The sequence below is a fragment of the Zonotrichia albicollis genome, chromosome 2 (genome assembly GCF_047830755.1).
Source record: "Zonotrichia albicollis isolate bZonAlb1 chromosome 2, bZonAlb1.hap1, whole genome shotgun sequence".
In the NCBI taxonomy this organism is placed as follows: Eukaryota; Metazoa; Chordata; class Aves; order Passeriformes; family Passerellidae; genus Zonotrichia; species Zonotrichia albicollis.
The window spans coordinates 13,434,602-13,455,997 of NC_133820.1; the positions used below are offsets into that span (position 1 = coordinate 13,434,602).

General features: G+C 47.3%; 2 protein-coding genes across 4 annotated transcripts in view; both read left to right on the forward strand.

Annotated features, from left to right (window-relative positions):
• The window catches only part of DOP1B (DOP1 leucine zipper like protein B), a 55,506-nt gene extending 51,317 nt beyond the window's left edge, over positions 1 to 4,189 (forward strand). For 2 of the 3 annotated variants that reach the window (XM_074533871.1, XM_074533866.1), the window contains one exon: positions 871 to 4,189. In XM_074533871.1, the coding sequence (XP_074389972.1) occupies positions 871 to 1,128 (258 nt within the window). In that variant the 3' untranslated portion in view covers positions 1,129 to 4,189. The remainder of the gene's footprint in view (positions 1 to 870) is intronic. The other variant, XR_012578392.1, reaches the window with a different exon arrangement.
• Positions 4,190 to 7,263: 3,074 nt separating this feature from the next.
• The window catches only part of MORC3 (MORC family CW-type zinc finger 3), a 37,088-nt gene continuing 22,955 nt past the window's right edge, over positions 7,264 to 21,396 (forward strand). Inside the window, exons 1-3 of the mRNA XM_074533875.1 lie at positions 7,264 to 7,417; positions 14,938 to 15,010; positions 16,746 to 16,878. Of these exons, the coding sequence (XP_074389976.1) occupies positions 7,379 to 7,417; positions 14,938 to 15,010; positions 16,746 to 16,878 (245 nt within the window). The 5' untranslated portion in view covers positions 7,264 to 7,378. The remainder of the gene's footprint in view (positions 7,418 to 14,937; positions 15,011 to 16,745; positions 16,879 to 21,396) is intronic.

A 21,396-nucleotide genomic window follows, 5' to 3' on the forward strand; every position in this document is an offset into this window, starting at 1 on the left:
GGTTTGGAGCAGCCTGGGGTAGATGAAGGTGTCCCTGCCCCTGGCATTGGCTGCTCCTTGATGTCCCTCCCACCCCAAACCATTCCATGACAGAAATTCTGTAAAAAAGCAAAGTCTTTTTTTCAACAAATGCTTTGGGTTTTTTTTTTTTTTTAATTTTAAATAAAATTTCTGAATCTCTGAGTTCCAACAGATAAATGAGCTCAGCAAGGAAAGACAGGAATCTTGGTTTCGAGGCCTTTGGTCTGGAAATGAGATTATTTTATGGCAAAAATAAACTTTCAGCCACTTTTTCAGCCACTTTCAGCCAATAAACTTTCAACCTCTTGGCCTGCTGTTGTTCTCCTTAAATGGAAGTTTGGCTGAAGGGTGGCTGTGCTGAGCTGGGGTCGGTCTCTTTCTCCAGGCAACAACAGAACAAGAGGACACAGCCTCAAGCTGTGCCAAGGGAGATACAGGCTGGAATTAAGGAGGAAGTATTTTACAGAAAGAGTGGTCAAACACTGGAATCATCTACCCAGGGAGGTGGTGGAGTCACCATCCCTCGAAGAGTTTAAAAATGACTGGACGTGGCACTTGGTGCCATGATCTAGTTGAGGTGTTAGAACGTGGGTTGGACTCGATGATCTTAAAGGTCTCTTCCAACCTAGAATTTCTGTGATTCTGTGAAGTTTTGAAGTTATTGAAGGGATTTTTAGATATTCCTTGTGAGGAAAAGTCTGCCCAGAGCAGCTGTGGCTGCCTCAGGATCCCTGGAACGTCCAAGGCCAGCTTGGAGCAGCTGGGACAGTGGAGGAACTCATGGTTGATGATCTTCAAGATCCTTTCCCAACCTTTAATAAATCCCTGCATTTTTTTTTTCCCTTCCAGGACCCAAAGCACCCTGAGGGAGCTGCCAGGAATGCCATATTCCCCCTGCTGAGCCTGCACTCGGTGTCCAGCATCACCCAGCTGCTGCCTTTCTTCCAGACCCTGTGCTGGGCATTCACAGCGCCTGGCAGTGCCCACCACAGCTGCCAGCCCTCTGCAGCTGCCCCCCTGCACTGCCCTGGCAGCAGCACCAGCACGCTCCTGCAGCAGCTGGAGCAAAGTGTGGAGTTGGATTTCCTGGAAAATATGGAAAGCTGAGCACTGGGACACTCCTGAGTTAACCACAAAGAAAGCTTGGCTGAAATTCTGGGTTTTTTCCCCCAGATTTCCAGCTGTATTTTGGGATTTCCAGCTGCATTTTGGGATTTCCAGCTGCATTTTGGGATTTTGGAAAGCTGAGCACTGGGACACTCCTGAATTAACCACAAAGAAAGCTTGGCTGAAATTCTGGTTTTTTCCCACCCAGATTTCCAGCTGTATTTTGGGATTTCCAGCTGCATTTTGGGATTTTGGAAAGCTGAGCACTGGGACACTCCTGAATTAACCACAAAGAAAGCTTGGCTGAAATTCTGGTTTTTTCCCACCCAGATTTCCAGCTGTATTTTGGGGTTTCCAGCTGCATTTTGGGATTTTGGAAAGCTGAGCACTGGGACACTCCTGAATTAACCACAGACAAAGCTTGGCTGAAATTCTGGTTTTTTCCCACCCAGATTTCCAGCTGCATTTTGGGATTTTGGAAAGCTGAGCACTGGGACACTCCTGAGTTAACCACAAACAAAGCTTGGCTGAAATTCTGGTTTTTTCCCACCCAGATTTCCAGCTGTATTTTGGGATTTCCAGCTGCATTTTGGGATTTTGGAAAGCTGAGCACTGGGACACTCCTGAGTTAACCACAAACAAAGCTTGGCTGAAATTCTGGTTTTTTTCCCCAGATTTCCAGCTGTATTTTGGAGTTTCCAGCTGTATTTTGGGATTTTGGAAAGCTGAACACTGGGACACTCCTGAGTTAACCACAAAGAAAGCTTGGCTGAAATTCTGAGTTTTTTCCCCAGATTTCCAGCTGCATTTTGGGATTTCTCTTCAGTTATTCAGGTGGTGAAAAGGAGGAATCTCCAGCTGCTGTGGAGATAAGGGAAGAAGGGAAGTTTGGTGGGAATTTCTCAGAGTTTCTGTGGTTTATTTGTTTTCTGTGGGAAGGATTAAAGATGTTTTGTAAATAGAGGAAGAATATTTTGGACTTGGTGGAAGTAGCAGCTGCCCTGGGAGTTCTCCAGGACTTTAAAGTGTTTTTGGAACTGTGTCCTGAAGGAAAAATGGAAGGAAAATCCAATATTGCATGTCAGCGTACAATCAGTTTGCAGCGAGTCATTTCCTGAGGTGAAAGCCCCTAATTTGACCTAAACTGATCAAATTCTAAAAAAAATCCCCCAAATTCCCCACAGATGGATTGTCTGAGTCCCAGCATTGTGCAAGGAGCTGCAGCTTTGCCCTGGCTGTCGTTTCAGAGCAGCATCTTCAGGCTTAGCAATTCCTAACAAATCAGAAATGTGCATAAAACACAAACCTCTGCAGGAACAGTTTGGAATTAGCATTACTTGAGGGGATTTTGATTTTAATGAATCGATTAAAATATTTAAATTCATATTTTTTAAATTAAAAACTTTCGTTCTTTCAGTGACTCAGGTGGCTGCAGCTTCTGCAATGCAACTAAATGAAGATAATGCTGTAAAAATAGAAATTGCTTAACTAAAATGCAAATAATATTCTTTGTTTTTTGTTTTTGTAAGAACGTTTTTTGTACAAAAGAATGTATTTGGCTGTTCCTGGATGGTGAGAGAGGTAGGGGGATCATGCCAGTGCTTTTCCTAAGTTAAAAAGGACATGGGAAAAGATTTGGTTGGGAGTCAAGGATTTCTCTTTCCCAAACTCCCACAACAACAATAGAGGCTTCTCTGCAGTTTTAGGTACAGATGGATGAGATTTTCATCTTGGGTTTATAAACAAAAATAATGCAATATCCTTTCCTCTCACACACTGGAATACTGTACAAAAATAACAGCACAGGAGGCTTGTGCTGAACTTATTTAAATCTTTGCATTTTTACAGGGAAGGAAGGTGGTGGACTGAGGTGTGGTCATTAAGAATGTGAATTATTTCTATTAATATAATTTATTAATGGTCTCTAATGCTGTTGGAATGAGCACAAGTGAAAAGTTTCCCTTTGAAAGCATCACTTGAATGTTGGAGCAGGACATTGTTAAAATGTTGGTGTTCATTTCCCACCTATCTTCAATAATTTTTATGGATAATCTGAATACTCAGGATGGTTTGCTGCTTTTACTTTCAGTTGGGTTGCGTTCCACACTTGGATATTTCCCTTCAAATGCTGAGAAAGGAGAGCAGGGTTAGATGGGATGTTGGGAAGGAATTCCCGGCTGGGATGGAATTCCCAGAGCAGCTGGGGCTGCCCTGCATCCCTGGCAGTGCCCAAGGCCAGGGGGACACTGGGGACACTGGGAGGTGGCCCTGCCATGGCAGGGGTGGCACTGGATGGGCTTTGAGGTCCCTTCCAACCCAAACCATTCCAGGATTCTGTTATTCCATGATTTTATCAAATGGTGTTAAAATCTAAGAAAACTTTCTGCTTTCAGTGGCATCAGACATTTCAGGGACTTGCAGAATCCTTCCACTTCAGAAGAAAAAGTTCTTTATGATTTGGTATCCAAGCAGATCTTTTATAATTATAAATAAGGTGTGAAAACAGAGAAAAGGACTTTGAAAAGTCCTGTTGGAGTGCTGGAGGAGCAGAGTTCCACAGGCCCAAAGGGGAATATTTGATTGCTTTATTCCATGACTTTATTACTGTTCCATGTGGGACTGACTGTGGTTGTTTTCTCCCACTGATGAATCCCCTGAAGAGCCAGAGCAGGGCTCTCCTGCTCTCAGCTGCTCCCACCAAAGCAGAGCAGCCTCTCTGGCCATCTGGAAATGCCTGGAACTCCAGACATCTCTGCTTTTCCAGGGCAGGAAATGCTTTTGCTTTGCTGTGATTTTGCTTTTCAGTCTAACCAAGCTCAGCTTTGGCCTTGGGACACTTCGGCTCCAATGCAGCAGAGCCACAGTGCTCAAAGGGGGACCTGGAAATATTCCAAAGGATTTCATTGTCCTGAAAGAAAAAATCAAAATCAGGAGGTGCAACCAAGGGAAACTGCTGGAGAGCAGCAGGACTTGAAGTGTAGAGCATTAAGTGATGGTTGTGTACCCATACCATACATGAATGTAATTCTTCTATGAATATTAAATGTTATTTTGCAATGCCTTTTCAAATGCAGTTCTTATTTTTCAACCTGCCTTCACTGCTCACTCACCAATTCTAATTTTTATCTGACTCTGGAAAAGCTCCTAAATTCAAATACAGAAAAGATCTCCAAGATCATCAGGTCCCAGCTGTGCCCCATGGGCACCTTGTGCCCAGCCCAGAGCACTCAGTGCCACCTCCAGGGCACACCTGCAGGGATGGGCACTGCAAAGCTCCCTGGGCAGCCCCTGCCAAGGCCTGAGCTTGGGAACACTTCCACACATCCAAGGGAACACTTCAACATCCAAGGGAACATTTCCACATCTCCAAGGGAACATTTCCACATCTCCAAGGGAACATTTCCACATTTCCAAGGGAACATTTCCACATCTCCAAGGGAACATTTCCACATATCCAAGGGAACACTTCAACATCCAAGGGAACATTTCCACACGTCCAAGGGAACATTTCCACATTTCCAAGGGAACATTTCCACATTTCCAAGGGAACATTTCCACATCCAAGGGAACATTTCCATATATCCAAGGGAACATTTCCACACATCCAAGGAAACATTTCCACATCCAAGGGAACATTTCCACACATCCAAGGAAACATTTCCACATCCAAGGGAATATTTCCACATCCAAGGGAACACTTCCACACATCCAAGGGAACATTTCCATATATCCAAGGGAACATTTCCACATCTCCAAGGGAACACTTCCATATATCCAAGGGAACACTTCCACATCTCCAAGGGAACATTTCCATATATCCAAGGGAACATTTCCACATATCCAAGGGAACACTTCCACATATCCAAGGGAACACTTCAACATCCAAGGGAACACTTCCACACATCCAAGGGAACATTTCCACATCTCCAAGGGAACATTTCCACACATCCAAGGGAACACTTCCACATATACAAGGGAACACTTCCACATCTCCAAGGGAACATTTCCACACATCCAAGGGAACACTTCCACATATACAAGGGAACACTTCCACATCTCCAAGGGAACATTTCCACACGTTCAAGGGAACACTTCCACATCTCCAAGGGAACACTTTCACATCTCCAAGGGAACACTTCCACATATCCAAGGGAACACTTCCACATATCCAAGGGAACATCCAAGGGAACCACAACCACGTTCACCATGAAACCCCAGCCTCAAGTGCCACATCCACAAGGTTTTGGAACATTTCCAGGGATGGGGACCCCACCACGACCCTGAGTGTCCTGTTCCAATGTTTGACCATCCTCTCCAGGAAGAAATGTTTCCAAATATCCACCCTGAGCCTGCCCTGGCCCAGCCTGAGGCCGCTCCCTCTGCTCCTGTCCCTGTTCCCTGGGAGCAGAGCCCGACCCCCCCGGCTGTGCCCTCCTGGCAGGGCCTTGTGCAGAGCCACGAGGGCCCCTGAGCCTCCTTTGCTCCAGCCTCAGCCCCTTCCAGCTCCTCAGGGATTCTGCAGCCCCTTCCAGCTCCTCAGGGATTCTCCAGCCCCTTCCCAGCTCCTCAGGGATTCTGCAGTCCCTTCCAGCTCCCTCAGGGATTCTGCAGCCCCTCCCAGCTCCTCAGGGATTCTGCAGCCCCTTCCAGCTCCCTCAGGGATTCTGCAGCCCCTTCCCAGCTCCGTTCCCTGCCCTTCACACGCTCCAGCCCCTCCAGGGCTCTCCTGCAGGAGCAGAACTGGGCCCAGCGCTCGAGGGACCCAGCACAGAGGGACAATCCTATTGTGGTCATGGTCCCCTGAATGGAGAATAATTAGTATTGACTCCATGATTGCAGAAGGCTGATCAATTGTTTCATTAAGCTATATTATATTATAATACTGTACTGTACTGTACTGTACTACACTATCTGACTAAGAAGTTTATAACCCTTACTGACAGTCTGACACAGCTCTGACCTGACTGGCCAATCCCTCTAAACACCATCCAGTGTCTAATTAAGAAATCACTCTTTGGTAAATAATCTCCACAACACATTCTACATGTAGACAACAACAGGTGTAGCAAATGGAGATAAGAATTGTTTCTCATTCTTTTCTCTGAACTTTCTCACAGCTTCTCAGAAAAATTCTGGCAGAGAACCATGTCTATCTGTGTTCAGAGGATGTGACCACCACACAATCCCTGCCCTGCTCCTGCTGCACACACAATTCCCCACCCAGCCCAGCTGCCCTGGGCACCCCTGGGTTTGTGTCCAGCCCTGTCACAGCACCCCCAGGGCCTTTTCCCATTGAGGCACAGCTGGGACTTTCCCACAGTGCTTCTGCCCTCCAGGCGCTCTGAGTGTTGCTGTCTGGCTTCCCAGAGCAATTTCTACTTCAGCATTTCTGCTGATTCCAGGTGTCCCTGTTCAGGGGACCATGACCACAATAGGATTGTCCCTCTGTGCTGGCTCTGAGAGGCCCCTCTGAGAGGCTGTGCCCAGTTCTGCTCCTGCAGGAGAGCCCTGGAGGGGCTGGAGCGTGTCCAGGGCAGGGAACGGAGCTGGGAGGGGGCTGGAGAATCCCTGAGGAGCTGGGAAGGGGCTGCAGAATCCCTGAGGGAGCTGGGAAGGGGCTGCAGAATCCCTGAGGAGCTGGAAGGGGCTGCAGAATCCCTGAGGAGCTGGGAAGGGGCTGCAGAATCCCTGAGGGAGCTGGGAAGGGGCTGGAGCCCCAGGAGGAACTGAGAGAGCTGGAAGGGGCTGCAGAATCCCTGAGGAGCTGGAAGGGGCTGGGGCTGGAGCAAAGGAGGCTCAGGGGCCCTCGTGGCTCTGCACAAGGCCCTGCCAGGAGGGCACAGCCGGGGGGGTCGGGCTCTGCTGCCAGGGAACAGGGACAGGAGCAGAGGGAACGGCCTCAGGCTGGGCCAGGGCAGGCTTAGGGTGGATATTGGGAATTTTTTTCCTGGAAAGGGTGCTCAGGGGCGTTTGGAGTGTCCATCCCTGGAGGCGACACTGACTGCTCTGGGCTGGGGACAAAGCGGTGATCGGGCACAGCTGTCCTGGATGACATCCCAGCCCTGTCCCAACCCATCCCCTCACTCCGCCCCGCCGCCATCCCCTCACAGCGCCCTCAGCGCCCCAGCCCCGCCCACCGGAGGAGTGGGCGTGGCCTCACCGCAAGCCCCGCCCCGCGTGCGCGCGCCCGGGCCCGGAAGCGCGCAAGGCCGCGGGGAGGCGGAAGCGCGCGCGGGGCCGCGGCCTGAAGATGGCGGCGAAAACACAGGGCGGGATCCGCCTGAGCGCGGTGAGTGCGGGCGGGCGGCGGGGCCGCGGCCGGCCGGGACACGGCACCCGGGGCACCCGCTCGGGACCGGCTCCTTCCAGCCTGCTGTTATGGCCAGCGACACCTCCCGCCGTCCCAGGCTGCTCGGAGCCCGTCCGGGCTGGCCTTGGGCACCTCCGGGGTGACTCCCCCAGCGAGGGCGGGGAGCGCTGTGTCTCTGTGGGCGACGTGGGGCCGGGGGCTCCCCGCCCTCATCCCCGCTCAGAACCGGCAAAATCCCGCTCTGTGGGGCTGGCCGGGCTGTCCGAGGGGACGGTGAGGGCTGGGGGTGGGCTAGGGGCTGGGGGCGGGATTTCCCCGCCTCTGGCGAGCGCCGTGACCTCTAATTGCCGACTTGGAACTCCAAATCTTAACTACTTTTATTGCGAGCGGCCTAATTAGAGTTTAACCCTAATTGCGGCTGAGAGCGATGAGTGTTCGCGCAGTTCGGGGCTGCTGGGTTGGCTTTTCAGTCGCGGTGCTGTTGCCGAGCTGTTGTGGCGATCGGTTCGGTTGTTTGTGCTGATAGAAATGAAGTTAAATTTCCTGCTTTTTTAGGGGAAATAGGAGGGGTTTTCCCTACTCAATGTGTGTAAACCTCACCTGTTCTCATCACCTTTAGGACAGTGCTCCGATGAGTAACTTGTGAAATATTTGAGTGACAAATACTGAGTGTACAGAAGTGACTGTTGGAATATGCTGAGCCCTGCTGGAATTACAGAATCGTTTAGGATGGAAAAGACCTCCCAGATCACTGAGTCCCACCTCTGGCTGCAATTTTATCACCTAATATCGATTTATGTTACCCTAACATCCATTTCTGTTATCTTAATGTGAATTTATATTACCCTAATAAAAGTTGCTAAAATGAATTATTCCAGAGATGAGCCCTAAACGTCACCTCCTCGAAGTTCCAAAATTGCGTTTAGATTTTGATTTCGGGTCTTAAATTCTTGCAAGTGTTTGAAATCCACACTTTGTGTGATATTTTATTGCAGCAGAGTTGTTTTGTTTTTTTTAGATAAAGATTTGGATTTGTTATTACTTTTTGGATGCATTATTGGTCGTCTTGAGAGGAAAAATGTTAAAAATCAGGCTTTGCATGTGGCAGTTCAGAGTTTAAAATCTTTCTCAGGTGGAAATCACTTTGCCAGGCTGAACTCTCAGAGGTACAAACGAAACAAGATGCACTTGGGAACTTTCTGAATTATTTTTAGGCTTCTCTTTGGTTTTGTCTGTCGCAGGCACAGCTGAGAATTTGCATTCAGTGACTTTCCAGTGAAAGCTGTGGGTTTTGTAGGGTTTTTCTCTTTTATTTATTTTTTTTTTTTTTTTGCTCAGGTGAAGCAGCTGATGCAGTTTTGTAAAAGGCTTTGTGATGCAGAGAATGGTGGGGAGAGTTGATAATCTCACTTCTTTGGGAATATAAAATATTCCCGTGGATTCAGAGGCACTGGGAGGGCCTGGGAACTCATTCCCAGCCTGGAATTTTATCTCCTGCTGCAGCTCTGGCAACATTTCTGTCCAGCTGTACAACGAAGCAGCTCAGGGAAGTGATCCAGGTTCGTATTTTAAGGGTGGTTTTTAATTTGGAGCCGTCCCTTGATGTGGTTCATTGAACGGGGCTGACCTGGGATTGTGCAGAAATTTCAGGAGGAATTTCTGGCTGGAAAGGGAGCTCAGGGCTTGGGATTTGATTCCCAGGGAGCTTTGCAGTGCCCATCCCTGCAGGTGTGCCCTGGAGGTGGCACTGAGTGCTCTGGGCTGGGCACAAGGTGGGCACAGCTGGCACTGCATGGGCTGGCAGGGCTTTGCCAACCTCTGTAATTCCATGGAAATGGCAGAGTTGTTCCCAAGAAGTTGTTAAATAAATGCAGGCTAAACCAAGCTGCATTTATCACTCAAATGAGTGAATTACTGTGGTGATGATGGGTGACACAATAAAAATTTATTATTTGCAAGCAGTGATTTCCTGAGATGAGGCAAACTCTGCAGGGCTCTGGGATTTGTGCACACCTTGGGATCTGCAAGGGTGGGAACTGAAATTCCCAAAGCTGCCTGTCATTTTTGAGAGATAAACTGATTTATTCCTCAATATTTGGTGTTATAACTGCAGGGGATGCTGCTCTGAGGAGGGGTCACTTTCAGATATTCAGGTTTGAGCTGCACAGAAAAAATGAAATTGAAATTACCCAACAAAACCCACTTAATAACGAAATATGTTTGGCTGAGTGAGCAAAACAGCTGGATTGGCAAAGTGAGCGTCCAGCTTTTACTGAATCTCAATTAATTATGAGCTAATTAAAGTGGTGCATTGATGAATGAAGTGTAAGGACAAACGGACTGAAATATTTCCTGGTGAGTTCATCAGGAATTAGGGAGTGGTTGCTGACTGCTGGGTTGCTCTGCAGGAAACTACAAAAGTGATGGCCTGAAACCACTGTTGTGCTGCTCTTTAATCTGATTTTGTGCCCTTGTTTCCATGAGCAAGGCTGGGCTGGAGGGGCTTGGGGCGTCCTGCCCTGCTGGGGCTGTCCCTGCCTGGGCAGGGCTGGCTCTGGGTGGGCTCAGGGTCCCTCCCAGCCCAGGGCAGTGTGGGTTCTGTGCCCAGGGGGTGCTGTGTGCCCTGGGGTGGCTGTGCCATGAATTCTCTCGTGCTCAGCTTTTGCTGAGGGGTGGGAGATTGGTTCCAGTTCCCTCCTTGCCCTTGCTGTCCCTGTGACAGTTCCCAGTGCTGTGAGCCATTGCAGCCTTTCTCAGGCCTTCCCCAGTGTGGATTCTGTGATCAGGGGATGCTGTGTGCCCTGGGCTAACTCTCCCATGAATTCCTTGTGGCACTCATGCTCAGCTTTTGCTGAGGTGTGGGAGGTTGGTTCCAGTTCCCACCTTGCCTTTCCCGTACCTGTGACAGTTCCCAGTGCTGTGAACCATTGCAGCCTTTCTCTTCCAGTTCCCACCTTGCCCCTCCTGTCCCTGTGACAGTTCCCAGCCCATTGCAGCCTTTCTCAGGCCTTCCCCAGTGTGGGTTCTGTGCCCAGGGGGTGCTGTGTGCCCTGGGGTGGCTGTGCCATGAATTTCCTTGTGCTCGGCTTTTGCTGAGAGATGGGAGGTTGGTTCCAGTTCCCTCCTTGCCCTTCCCGTACCTGTGACAGTTCCCACCCTGTGAGCCATTGCAGCCTTTCTTTTCCAGTTCCCTCCTTGCCCTTGCTGTCCCTGTGACAGCTCCCAGCCCTGTGAGCCATTGCAGCCTTTCTCAGGCCTTCCCCCAGTGTGGGTTCTGTGCCCAGGGGGTGCTGTGTGCCCTGGGCTAACTCTCCCATGAATTCCCTCATGCTCAGCTTTTGTGAGGGGTGGGAGATTGGTTCCAGTTCCCTCCTTGCCCTTCCCGTACCTGTGACAGTTCCCACCCTGTGAGCCATTGCAGCCTTTCTCTTCCAGTTCCCACCTTGCCTTTCCCATACCTGTGGCAGTTCCCAGCCCATTGCAGCCTTTCTCAGGCCTTCCCCAGTGTGGATCAGGTGCTGCTGTGTGCCCTGGGGTAGCTGTGCCATGAATTCCCTCGTGCTCAGCTTTTGTGAGGGGTTGGAGGTTGGTTCCAGTTCCCACCTTGCCCTTGCTGTCCCTGTGACAATTCCCACCCTGTGAGCCATTGCAGCCTTTTCCAGGCCTCCCCCAGTGTGGATTCTGTGCTCAGGTGCTGCTGTGTGCTCTGAGATAACCTTCCCATGAATTCCTTGTGGCACTCATGCTCAGCTTTTGCTGAGGGGTGGGAGATTGGTTCCAGTTCCCACCTTGCCTTTCCCGTACCTGTGACAGTTCCCAGCCCATTGCAGCCTTTCTCAGGCCTCCCCCAGTGTGGATTCTGTGCTCGGGTGCTGCTGTGTGCCCTGGGCTAACTCTCCCATGAATTCCTTGTGGCATTCATGCTCAGCTTTTGCTGAGAGATGGGAGATTGGTTCCAGTTCCCTCCTTGCCCTTGCTGTCCCTGTGACAGTTCCCAGCCCATTGCAGCCTTTCTCAGGCCTCCCCCAGTGTGGATTCTGTGCTCAAGGGGTGCTGTGTGCCCTGGGGTAGCTGTGCCATGAATCCCTTGTGGCAATCGTGCTCAGCTTTTGCTGAGGGGTGGGAGATTGGTTCCAGTTCCCACCTTGCCCCTCCTGTCCCTGTGCCAGTTCCCAGCCCATTGCAGCCTTTCTCAGGCCCTCCCCCAGGCACTGATACGCAGAATGCCAGCAGGATTCCTCCTGAGATGTTGTTTTCACAATTCCCACTGGTTCACAGCAGTGCAGCTGTTGTTGTGTTACACAGGCAAGCTTTGATTGCTGTGCACACAGAATGGTTTGGTTCACAGGCAAAAAAGGACATTTATTGGTGATGGTGACACTGTGGGTGACATTGAGGTTCTTTCTGTCCTCCCTCAATGTTGTCTGATGGTCAGGGGAGGTGCTGCTTCCTTTTCAGAAGGAATTTGCCCATGGAAAGGGAGCTCAGGCCTTGGCAGGGGCTGCCCAGGGAGCTTTGCAGTGCCCATCCCTGCAGGTGTGCCCTGGAGGTGCCCATGGGGCACAGCTGGCACTGCATGGGCTGGCAGGGCTGTGCCAGCCTCAAGAATTCCATGAAATTCCCGAGTGTGAGTTGATGCGTCTGTCAAAAACACAGTCAGGGCTTCTTGCCAAGTCCCTCTTGCTGAGATTCCATGAATCCAGCAGGGAATCCAGGAATTAATCCATGAATCCAGCAGGGAATCCAGGAGGGAATCCAGGAATGAATCCAGCAGTGAATCCATGAATCCAGGAATGAATCCAGCAGGGAATCCAAGAATGAGTCCATGAATCCAGCAGGGAATCCAGGAATGAGTCCATGAATCCAGCAGGGAATCCAGGAATGAATCCAGGAATCCAGGAATGAATCCATGAATCCAGCCATAAATCCAGGAGGGAATCCAGGAATGAATCCAGCAGGGAATCCAGCCATGAATCCAGCAGAGAATTCAGCAGTGAATCCATGAATCCAGCAGGGAATCCAGCCATGAATCCAGGAATTAATCCAGCTGGGAATCCAGGAATGAATCCATGAACCCAGCCATGAATCCAGCAGGGAATCCAGGAATGAATCCAGCAGGGAATCCATGAATCCAGCAGGGAATCCAGCCATGAATCCAGGAATAAATCCAGCAGGGAATCCAGCCATGAATCCAGCAGGGAATCCAGCTCTTGCAGCCTCCTGTGTGCCTGGAGTTGTTCCCTGTTCCTGCAGGGAGCTGAGCAGATGCCAAATCCCTGAATGTGCATCCCTGTGCTGGGTTGGGGTTTTTAAATGAGGTTTTGTTTTGCCAGGGAGGGATTTCAGGTGGGAAAAACCTTCTGGTGGATTTGGATCCCAAAGCTTAGGAAAACCCAGGAGCAGATGCTGCAGAATCCCCCAGGGCTCTGAGGATCCCCTGGAGGGAGAAATCCCAAGATCCTTTTGCCCACATGTGAGGTTTCCATGAATACCCAGAGGAATTTTCTGTTGGATTCAGAATTTCTTGGAGGTGTTTGCTGGCTTAGCCTGACTCCCTGTGTCCGATTTTCGGCTGTTTGGGTGGCCTGGAAAGGCCCGGAGTGGCCTTGGGGCAGCCCGCGTTCCAAAGGAACAGAAGAGGCTTCAGTTCTTTTCTCGGTCTCGGTGTTTATTAATTGTTTATCTAAAAGATTTTCTCTCGGCCCGACAGAGCTCTGCTCAGCAGCCAGCCATGAGCACACTCCCTGCCCTCCGGGCGGTCACCTATCTTTATACCCAAAGTTACGTGTACAATCTTTATCATTTTTCCCCAATACCTTTCACCCTTATTAACCAGTGCACTTTTAGTAATGACCAATCCCAAAGTGCCACCATCACCACAGAAGATGGAGGAGAAGAAGAAGAAGAAGAAGGACAGGACACGCCCCAATTCCTCCATCTTACTTCTCTAAACCCCCCTGGACAGAAATCCTAAACCCTGTGTTTCACTCTCTAATTAACTTATCCCTTCACCATTCACCCCGGTGAAACCCTCCTATCCTCATACAGGTGTCGTCTCCTGTGTGGGATCAAAGTCCAGCCACCAGACACTTCTGGAACATTCCAGGACTCCCGAGCCCCCCAAGGGTGGTCTGGGTGACTCGGCACCTCAGTCCTGAGCTGCTGAGATCCCACATCCCTGCACCAGATTCTGCAAACCTGGAGCTCTGCAGCACAGATGGCAGCGAGGAAGGTGCTGTCTGCTCCCTCTGCTGCTCCATGGAGAAATCAGGGATTAGGTTGCACTTGGAATTGTGTCATGTGCTGCTGTGACCTGAGAATGGAGGTGACAGCTCTTGGCACCTTCTGTTGCTCTGAGCCAGGGCTGCTGCTTCTCCCTGTGCCATTTTCCTGCTCTGGGCCTGCTTTGTGGCTCCAGGATTTGCTTTTAGCATCATTCCTTTTCACCTTGAGGCTTTGAGGTGGCTGCTTGCTTTTATTTGCACTTTTATTTACACTTGACTTTTATTTACACTTCGTCCCTTGATAAAAGTGCTTGTGAACAAATAACTCTGTAAAAACGCAATGTGGGTATGCACACAGTATTTATAATCTCTCTCAGATTTTCTCAGTGTAATAATGTGGATTTTGCTGTGGGTTTTGTGTAACTCAGTGGTACAAGGGATGTTTTCAGTGGTTTTGTGTTCATTTTGCTGCTTTTTGTGCCATCACCCCGAGTCAGGTGGGCAGATCTGTGCAGGGGTTTGTGTTAAAGGCTTTGTGGGAGTGTAACCATGGATTCCTCAGGGCTAATGCAAACACAACCAGCAGCTGCAGCACTTACATTTTGTCCAAATCTTTCATGGACAGGTCCTTAACTCACATGGATTTTTAGTTCTGCTTTTCCCAGTCTTGAAGTGAACGTGTGTGAGCCTGGGCTGGGGCTGCTTGGCAATTCCTTGGCACTGACATCTCTGAGTTACATCCCATAAGGAGGTGCTGGATTTGCACATTTTCATCTAATTCTGTGCCTTTGTGTGCATGAAATGTGTGAGATCCAAGTAAAAAGCACCAGGCAGCCCCTGAGAGGGGATTTTGGTCACTGTGGGCACAGACAGTGCCCCACAGAGGGTGTTGGGTGCTGCTCACTCTTCACCTGAAGTTTGAATCCTCCTGGTTTGAAATGTGAGTTTTTAACATCTGAGAGCTTCTGTTACTGGTTTGGACCATGGCTTTGATGTTTTCTGTAATCTCTGGCATCATTAGATAGCAATAGTTCCTTATATTTTTATAAAAATAAGGATTATTAGGATGACAGCCCATGCTCAGAATATGCTGAAACTCTGCTGAATTTCTCTTCAAGAGCTGTGTTAATGTTCCCTGCCAAAACCCAGAAATCAATTCAATTACAGCCTTTTGGTGGTGGTGTCCAACCCAGCCTCATGAAATTTCCTTTATTTAACAGCCTGGTTTCTGCCTTGGAGAGCCCAAACTAATGCCCTGCTTGTGCTTTATTGCAGCTGTGCCCAAAGTTCTTGCACACCAACTCCACCAGCCACACCTGGCCCTTCAGTGCAATTGCAGAGCTCATAGGTAGGTGATGAACAGCTTGGAACAATTCTTGTTTCTTGTTTCAAACCCTTTTTCCTTCCTTTTAGGGAAAAACCTGGCTGAACCTCCTCAGTGTTTTGCTTTTTGTTCTGCTCCTGTTGCCTGCATTACCTGGGGCTCGTGCATCTCTCTGTTGGCTCCTGCTGATCATCGTGGCTGTGCTTTGGGCAGGAGTTAACTGGGCATCCCCAGTGTTCCTCTTTTGCACAGGCAGGGAGTGAGGAGCTGCTGCCTCAAAATAAAGCTGTGGCCTGGGAGCCCAGCCAGGCTGGCTGAGAATTTGCTGCTAAAGGGAGCAACTCCTGGTCAACATTTCCCCTTTTCCTTCCTTTCCCCCCTTTTCCTTTTCCTGTCCCCCCCTTGCCTTGCCTTGCCTTGCCTTGCCTTGCCTTTCCCCCCTTTTCCTTTTTCTTTCCTTTCCTCCCTTTCCCCCTTTTCCTTTCCCCCCTTTTCCTTTCCCCCCTTTTCCTTTCCCCCTTTTCCTTTTCCCCCTTTTCCTTTCCCCTCTTTTCCTTTTTCTTTCCTTTCCCCCCTTTTTCCTTTTCCTTTCCCCCCTTTTCCTTTCCTTCCTTTTCCTTTCCTTCCTTCCCCCTTTTCCTTTTTCTTTCCTTTCCCTCCTTTTCCTTTCCTCCCTTTTTCCTTTCCTTCCTTTCCCCCTTTTCCTTTCCTTCCTTTCCCCCTTTTCCTTTCCCCCCTTTTTCCTTTTCCTTTCCCCTCATTTCCTTTCCCCCCCTTTCCTTTCTTTCCTTTCCCCCTTTTCCTTTTCCTTTCCCCCCTTTCCTTTTTTCCCTCCCTCCACAAAATTTCCCTAACAGAAGAAAGGAGGGATTTTTCAGCTGGATGAGCCAAAGCTGTCCCAAAGGAGGAAAGCAGAGCCCTGTGGCTGTGGACAGGCCTGCCTGTTTTGGGATGTATTATCTGTTTTGGATTATCTGTTTTGGATGTTTTGCCTGGCTGTTTTGGGAGTACAATCTGTTCAATCATCTCAGCTCTTTTCACACTCCAAATACTCCAAACTTTCAGCTGTACCTGTCTGTCCTCTTTTGTGATGCTGAAATACATTTTAGGAGATATTTCACTGTGTTGCAATTTGGACTTTGGGTTTACAGGAAGAAACCTGCCAAGGTTTCAGTCACCAGCCATTGATTCCTTTATTGGTTTGAGCTGTTTTCTGTCCCTCAGCTGAAGCTGCAGAGCAGGCAGGGAGGCCGAGGTGCCACCACATCCCACCCCACCCTTCTCCCCCTCACAGATCCCTGGGCATGAGGGGAAAAAATGGACAGAAGAGGTGTCGGGGCAGCTGAGGTGGGCCTGGCTTTGCTGCCAGGAGGGCTCTGTGCAGCCCTGGTTTCTCTTTGCTCATGTTTGATTTTCACATCCTGTAAACACAAAGTTGACTCTAAAGCATTTGGCAGTAAGGGTGGGGAGAAAGCAGACATTGCACCAGCTGCTCTGCAGGCAGGAAATGAAACTGGGACCTGGGCTTGCTTTCATTTTCTGTTCTCGTGTCAGCTGCTCACCTCCAGCTCCATCTTGGTTTTTGTGTCACTGTCATTGACAATCATTGACAGTCTGGGCTGTTTTGTGTTGGTTTGGGCCAGGTTCTCCTGGGTTGGATGCAGCTCTTCCACCCTAACACTCTGATTGACTTTGAAATGTATCTGCACTCAGTGAACTTTTGTTTTCTGGTGTCCCACCCTGCTCTCCTTGCCCTCAGACAATGCCTATGATCCAGATGTGAGCGCCAAACAGATCTGGATCGACAAGACCGTCATCAACGACAACATCTGCCTGACCTTCACCGACAACGGCAACGGCATGAACTCTGAGAAACTGCACAAAATGCTCAGGTGGGAGCTCCTGACCCCTGCCTGCTGCAGGTTCCACCTCTGCTTCTGCTATTGCTCACTGTAGTCCTGTTTCTCATCCCTAATTCACTGATTTTGCTGATAAATTCAGCAGTTCTGAAGGTTCTAAAGGTGCAGGTGAGACTCCAGGCAGGTGCTGCTGGAGCTTCCTTGGAACTTTGTCAGGGAGCTTTTACCTCATAATTTCCTTTTATCCTTTCTCTCAGCCTTCCCTTTATGCTGTGGAAACTCTGTAGTGGCTGCTAGTGGAGATAAGGAGAATTCAAATATTTATTATTATTATTACTATTACTATTATTATTACTACTACTACTACTGGAGACAAGCAGAATTCAAATATTTTATTTTTACTGTCATCATAATCTTTATTATTATTATTCTTGTTGCTATTGTTGGAGATGAGAATTCAAATATTTTTACTATTATTATTTATTATTAATAGTAATAATGATAATGATAATAATAATAATAATTTGGTACATGAAATATGTGAGATCCAATTGCTAAAAGCACAAAGCCACAAAGCACCAAGCACTCCCTGAGATGATGATGATGATGATGATGATTATTATTATTATCGGAGATAAGGAGAATTCAATTAATAATAGTAATAGTAATAATGATAATAATGATAATAATAATAATGTACATGAAATATGTGAGATCCAATTCTAAAAGCACAAAGCCACAAAGCACCAAGCACTCCCTGAGATGATGATGATGATGATTATTATTATCGGAGATAAGGAGAATTCAATTAATAATAATAATAGTAATAGTAATAGTGATAATGATAATGATAATAATGATAATAATAATAATAATAGTAATAGTAATAATGATAATAATAATAATAATAATGTACATGAAATATGTGAGATCCAATTCTAAAAGCACAAAGCCACAAAGCACCAAGCACTCCCTGAGATGATGGTGATGATTATTATTATTATTATCGGAGATAAGGAGAATTCAATTAAAAATAATAATTGTAATAGTAATAGTAATAATAATAATAATAATAATAATAATAATAATGTACATGAAATATGTGAGATCCAATTCTAAAAGCACAAAGGCATCAAGCACCCCCTAAGATTATGATGATGATTGTAATTATTATCTGAGATAAGGAGAATTCAAATATAATAATAATAACAATAATAACAATAATAACAATAATATACATTAAATATGTGAGATCCAAGTGCTGAAAGCACAAAAGCACCCCCTGAGAGAGGATGATTTTGGTCACTGTGGGCACAACCACACTTGCTTTAGTTTGTTAGTGAATGAGAGAAAAAGGAATTTTCAGCTCAAACCCATTGGAATATTAATAATAGAATGTATTGTAGAAAAATTAATGAATTTTCTATTTTTTAGATTATTGTCTATTTAAATATTCTGTTGGGTTGGAACTGATTTTTCTCTTATTTCTGCAGTAGCAAAAATTTGTGCAATTTCTCTCTTAGTGTAAAAAATTGCTCTGCCTGCAGATTTAAATTTGGGCAAGCTTGAATTCAAACTGTTCTTTTTCTGTTAGATACCATAATAAATCATAAATTCTATGTGCAGTTTTACTTGAAGTGTGATACAGAAATGGAAAACTTGTGAATCAAACTTTTACTAGGAAGCAGAGAGAGAAAAAAGACAGGGTTAGGGGCTTTTATTAGTATTTATTGTGGAATTAAGGATAACTACCAGATTCTCATAAAAATGCTTTTTCATCTAATTCCAAACTTTGTATTTCATACTTATTTCTAAGAATGGATATTTCTGTTCCATACTTAAAAGTTGGAAGGAGATTTCCCTGAGTTTTTGCTGTGTGGTTTTAGCAGCGTTGTCCAGGTGATTTTAAGATTTAGTTGTTCAGGAATCCCTGACCTCTAAAACAAGAGGGTTGGGTTAAATAATTTGCCAATCCTGCACTTGCATCTCTTGAACCCTCAAGTTTTGCAGGGATTTTTTTCCACCCTTGTTGCCTTGAGAAGGCTGACCCAGAGCAGAGGCTGGACAGAGTTACAGAATAAAGCAGGGATTTATTGGAGAACTCAATGGATGCACCTTGGGCAGCACCAGAGCCCAGCCAGGGCTGCACCCAAGATGAACCAAAATGGTCCCAAAATGGACAACCAGTCACAAGGTCTCTGACTTTTATCAGTTCTGCTCTGTGACATTCACATTTTCTGGAAAAATCCCCTTGCCCAGGATTTTTCCTGGCAAGCTGAGAAGCCTCAGAGAAAAAGGAAAACAAATTTTTATCTCATTTGCTTCTCCTGTGTTGTGCTCACATGTGGAATGTGTTTGGGGATTGTTTACCCACAGGTAATTGTTTCATTGGTTTCATGTCAATTGTTTTCACTTATTGACCAATCAGTGCCAAGCTGTGTCAGGACTCTGGAGAGAGTCAGGAGTTTTCATTATTATCTTTTTAGCCTTCTGTCAGTATCCTTCCTGTATTCTTTAAGTATAGTATTCTTTAATATAATCTAGTATCTTAAAATACTAAATTAGCCTTCTGAGAACATGGAGTCAGATTCACCATTCTTCCCTGCCATGGGGCACCCCACAAATCCAGTACTGCTCCATTTGCATCTTGGAGTTCATTCTCCAATTCCAGCTTTAGGTTATGCAATCTGGCTTGGTTTGGACAGACAGGAGTCTGCTAAGGAAGGCAGGAACCTCCCCTGAAATGGAGAATGTAAACCCTCCCCACCTCTCTGAATTGCTATAAATTTTAAATTAAGGAGCTCTCAGGCAAAAATATGGGAGCAGGAAATAACAGTTCTTTAACAGGGAGGAAAAATAAAGGATAAAATGAACAATGCAGTGCACTAGAATATCACTGCCAGAGTCAGAACCCAACCTGACACCCTGTGGGTCAGGGTGTTGGCAGCAGCCCCATTGGAATTGTGGCTCAGCCCTCCTGCAGTGTCAGGGCTGGCTCTGCTGGAGCAGGGATCCTGGAGAAAGGTGCAGTCTTTCCTCCAAAGATCCAGTGGAAGAGGCAGCTGCTGTTCCTCTGGGCAATCCAGTGCAGAAGATTCCAGAATCTCCAGATTATGTCCGGGTAGGAATGCTTGGCTGGTGTTCCAGAATCTCCAGATTATATCTGGGTAGGAATGCTTGGCTGGTGTTCCAGAATCTCCAGATTATATCCAGGCAGGAATGCTTGGTTGGTGTTCCAGAATCTCCAGATTATATCCAGGCAGGAATGCTTGGCTGGTGTTCCAGAATCCCCAGATTATATCCGGGTAGGAATGCTTGGCTGGTGTTCCAGAATCTCCAGATTATATCTGGGTAGGAATGCTTGGCTGGTGTTCCAGAATCCCCAGATTCTATCCAGACAGGAATGCTTGGCTGGTGTTCCAGAATCTCCAGATTCTATCCAGGCAGGAATGCTTGGCTGGTGTTCCAGAATCTCAGGATTATACCCAGGCAGGAATGCTTGGCTGGTGTTCCAGAATCTCCAGATTATATCCAGGCAGGAATGCTTGGCTGGTGTTCCAGAATCTCCGGATTATATCCAGGTAGGAATGCTTGGCTGGTGTTCCAGAATCTCCAGATTGTATCCAGGTAGGAATGCTTGGCTCCTCCCTCTGGGCTCACATCTCCCAATGGGATGCTGTAGTTCTTATCAGCCACTCAGGGACATTCAATAGCTGTTATCAGCAATGTCCCCTCCCAAGGGAGGAGTGATTGTGATCACTCAGAGAGAGAGATAAAGCAAACTGCCCACTTGACAAAAGACAGCTGCCATCCAGATGGCAATAGAATCCATCTTGCCTTGCATTCTGGAACACAGTCCCACCCTGCTTGTTTTTCTCTCTCCAGCCCACCGTGTTTGTGCTCTTGGGCTGAGATTTGGATCATTTGTCCTTGGTGCCCAGCTGGAGCAGACAACTTTTATAAAAAATCCTTTCCTTAGGATTTTGTCCTCCTGAGAAGCTGAGAGGCCTCAGGAACAAAATGTAAACAATGGTTATCTGCTGCTGTGGAATAAAACAGCTGCATCTGTGATTGGTCCATGTTGGATGTTTATAATTAATGACCAATCACAGTCCAGTAAGCTCAGCTCTCTGTCCGAGCCACAAACCTTTGTTATTCATTCTTTTCTATTCTTAGCCTTCTGAGAACTTTCTTCTATTCTTTTAGTATAGTTTTAATGTAATACATATCATACAATAATAAATCAAACCTTCTGAAATACGGAATCAGATCTCCATCTCTTCCCTGAACAAATGACCCCTGTGAGCACCATCACACCCAGCAGGAGCAGGAATTGTTTTGTCTCCCTGCTCTGTGCACAGAGCTCACCATCTGTAGGCGACGGGGATCACACACGGTAGGTGTTGGAGATTTTTTCAGAAATGGCTTAGAAGGCAGCTGTGAGGAGCAAATTCTCACAGCCTGTTTCTGTAAACAGCAGAAGTTCTCAGGTTGTTTTTAATTACAAGTAAATATCTTGTCCTTGGATAAGGTATGGGAAAGCAAAAGTGA